General features: G+C 36.5%; 1 protein-coding gene across 1 annotated transcript; it reads right to left on the bottom strand.

The window, feature by feature from the left end:
* Positions 1-184: 184 nt before the first annotated feature.
* LOC102587520 (RING-H2 finger protein ATL46-like) lies at positions 185-2,677 on the bottom strand. The gene has a single exon (XM_006357085.2). It carries the CDS (start codon positions 1,994-1,996, stop codon positions 812-814), a length of 1,185 nt encoding a protein of 394 aa, XP_006357147.1. The 5' UTR covers positions 1,997-2,677; the 3' UTR covers positions 185-811.
* Between the last annotated feature and the right edge of the window lie 1,214 nt (positions 2,678-3,891).

Genomic DNA, 3,891 nt, shown 5'->3' with positions numbered 1-3,891 from the left:
AAAAAACCCCCCCCCCCCCCCCCACCACACACACCTGCTAAATCAATCAAGATGCTTCATGGAAAAAAAGAAAATCTTTCTTTCATTTACTAGGAATCAAGATAACCTAGTGGAGTTTCACTTTCCTGAGAGGCTGAGACTCAAAGATTGTTTAGAACTATGTGGAAAATATAGCAGTCAATTGTTCTCAGAATCTAGCATTCCATTTTACTTTTAAAAACATTAAACAGCACACAAGCTTTATATGGTTGAGGACAGACAGGACACTTCTAAAGGGGTTATATTCCAATTTCTAGACATGTTTAAGGTTGTTTGTAACACAGGCAATACATATTGTGCATCATCTCTAATCCTAGCTCATCATGGCTAAAGATAGTACCTCATACTTCTGATTACAAGAATGCTTCTCAACCATATTGATATGAAGTAAATTTGGCAACTGCAAGTATCAGGATGCAGCAAAGAAGCCAGTGTCGAGTGACTCGTGTCTAATAGAGTAATTAACATTTCAAGATTCAACAACAACATATTCAATATAATCCCACATGTGGGTCTGAAGAGGTGGAGTGTACGCAAACCTTACTTCTACATAGTAAGGGTAGGGAGGTTGTTTCTGATAGAAACTCTGCTCAGAGATGACTATGTTGTAGGACTTCAAGAGATAAAATACAAATACAAGCAATCACAGCATACAAGAATGTATCGATTCTTCAATCTCAGATTGTTAATATGTAGCATATCAAAGAATTCCAGTACCTCTATGCCATCAGATAACAAAAAGATCAACAAAGAAACCAAACCATAATGTCCTTTAACTGTCTTCTGTTTTTGCCAACCATGTTAAGTCCATATTAGGACGCGGATTCTCCAATTGACATTCTGAAGAACTTGCAAATTTCCCTTTCTTAGACCAAAGCCAAATCTTGGAAAAAGAATAGCTATCCGTCTTCGTTCCAATGCCTATCCTTTTCCCATCCCCATCACCTTCTATTGATAAATTAGCACAACGTTCACGCAACTTGGCAAGCTTCACATTGTACGCGTTTTGCTCACTGCTCAAGTCTACCATAAGATTAAAATCACCCACCACATACTGATATGAACCCAATGAATAGCATCTCCTAGCATCCAAATTACTACTACTACTCTCTCCTTCTCCTTCTCCTTCTCCCTCCTCTGCACCAACATTCAATTTTTTAAACTTACCAAGTCTCACAGGAAATGTTGCTTTATCAACTGCAACTTCCTCAATTTCAATTGTTTTCTGAGCAGCAGACAACACATGATCTCTATTACCAGCACATCCATCTTCTTCTATGGGGCTATCAAAATCAAAACCTGTTAAGAATCCGGGATCAAAAAGGGTTCCTCTACATAAGGGGCAAGTTGAGTTTGTTAAGAGCCATGTATCTATGCAGTTGATATGGAAAGCATGGCTGCAAGTAGGGAGTAATCTCAACTTGTCCTTTTCAGAGAATTCACACAAACAAACAGCACAATCAAAGGGCTCTTTAGTAGGACCAACAACAACTTCTTTGTACACAAAGACAGGTAATGCATCAATAAAAGCTTGATCAAGACCAGACTCATGTTGATGGAAAAGCTGCTGCAATTGTCTTTGCAAGGCCTCAGAGCTAGAAACTTCTGGCTGTCTATTAGACTGAGATGATGATGGTGAAGAAGAAGAAGAAGAAGGGTGTTTGATAATAAATCTAACAAGCAAGTGGAGAAGACCTGATATGAAAAAGATAACAGCTAATATGACTATAATGATAAGAACAGCTGGACTAATTTTGTTCCCAGAAGAAGATGGAGAAAGGCTTGGGGCTTTGTGAAAATTAGAATTTGCACCAAATGAAGAGTGAGATGTGGGAGATAGAGAAGGGGCATATGCAAAGACACCACCTTTCTTATGGTGAATCCATGACATTTTCAAATGGGTATGCCCAAAATCCAATCTTTGCACTCTTCTAACTTCACTAAATAAACAGATCATCTTGAGCACATTCCAAGAAAAACCAAAGTTGGAACTACTTAAATTTTTTCACCGTCTCAAAAATAAAAGACTTCTTTCAAAGCATTAGAGGTTGCAGCCTTGCAGCAAGCTGGCTGTTGCTTAAAGCAGCAATTTGTTCAAGAATTGTACAATAAACAGAAAGATGATGACAAATTACCCAGACAGAAAAAAGATAAAGGCCAAATCTTTAGCTGACAAGACACCCAAATAGCCACAAATAGCAACCAAGACTGAATACACAAAGACCCTTTGAAAAAAATGGAATCTTTTCTTGCCTCAGCAAAAACAAGAATCCAAGATTAAGGTGGATCTAAGAACCTCTAATATGGGAAAACAAAAAAACAAAGTAAAGATTGAATCTTTGAGCATGTACAACTCTTAATCTCTCTCTGAATATCTCATACAGCAAATTATACATACAACTATATATATATACTGACAAAGTGACTGCAAGGGGGTTGAGATTTGGTGGGGGTGGGGTGTTGTTCTGAACTGGAAAAAGAAAGAGACAGATTTGGAAGAGCCAAAGCCAAAGTGAGGCAGTGACAAGTCGCTAGTCTCCAAGAATAAAGAGTAAAGAATGCCAAAAAGGAACAGCACAATTTGCTCTTTACTTCCCGATAAAATCAAAAGGAAAAAAAAGTAAAAAAGAGAAAAGGGAAAGTAGTAAGAGAAAAAAAACAAGTTTTAAATATTCGCACGCACCAAAAATAAGGCGCGTAAATTTTGGTCGTAATGGGCTTTTATTTATGTTTCCCGCGAGGCCCGTTTTGCCTAACGCGGGCCTTATTTAGATCTACGAAGGGGCCCAGATGAAATTTTTTAGTCAAACAACTCCCCCTCTTTACAACTTTTTCCTTTATTCGTTTTTTTTTAATTCGATAATTTTTTTAAATTAATATCTCACGTGGCTTGTTAAAGATCATAAAATTAAAAGATATTTCGTTATGTTACATCACAAGATTCAAAACTCTTTTTTTATCTTCTTAAATTTTGTGTCAAGTTAAACTAAACACAAATTGAAATAGACGGTAAAGACAGTTTTACCATACCAACATAATTCATTTTACTTAAGGTAATTTACTTATTGAATAATCAGTCTAAGTTTACTATAGAGATTGATATGTACCTAATTTCTAAATAATACTATGATAGTGTTGCACAGTTGAATGTAAAATAATAATAATTGTATTTATGTAACTTACACCTTACATGTATAAGAGCAGAGAAATTAGAATCTTTTCATGCTACATTCCATTTGAGTAAAGATAAATTACAACTGAAACAATTTTATTTTGCAATGATATTTAGTGCACTGATATATACTACTGTAGTATTTAAAACTGAAAAAAGAAGTCGTTACTGTGGTCCCTAAGGGGTACTTGTCATCTGAGCAACTCCCTCTGTTGAAATGTATGCGTCCACAAATATCGATAGGACCAAGTCCTCAACACAGTCACAATAACAAACAGTAAAATAAATACTGAAAGTAAAGATTGCACAAACAACTTTACGTGGAAACCTCCTTGCTCAAGGGAGTAAAACCACGACCTGGCCTGCCAAGACTTTTCAAACTGCTTTCACTAATCTTCTCCAAGCAAAAGTAAAAGCGAGTTTACAAAATGAGATTAGCCTTCTAATCTCCACACTAAGCAATATCTCCTATCACTTAGCTGAGCCAGAGCAGATACCACACTGCCCACTATACTATCACCCCTAGATAACTTAGACTTTGCTAAGCGGATACAACACCGCCCACTATACTAATCCTAACCGATTAATATAGACTTTTAGAGTAAGAACCTAAGTTACCCTTAACCTAGTTCTTACAATGATTCACACAAGTTTGAAACGTTTCTTTCACAAGTGAAACG

This window comes from Solanum tuberosum, unplaced genomic scaffold (assembly GCF_000226075.1).
Source record: "Solanum tuberosum cultivar DM 1-3 516 R44 unplaced genomic scaffold, SolTub_3.0 scf00241, whole genome shotgun sequence".
In the NCBI taxonomy this organism is placed as follows: domain Eukaryota; kingdom Viridiplantae; phylum Streptophyta; class Magnoliopsida; order Solanales; family Solanaceae; genus Solanum; species Solanum tuberosum.
The sequence above is the reverse complement of the archived record's forward strand: the minus strand, read 5'-3'. Positions and strand labels throughout refer to the sequence as shown.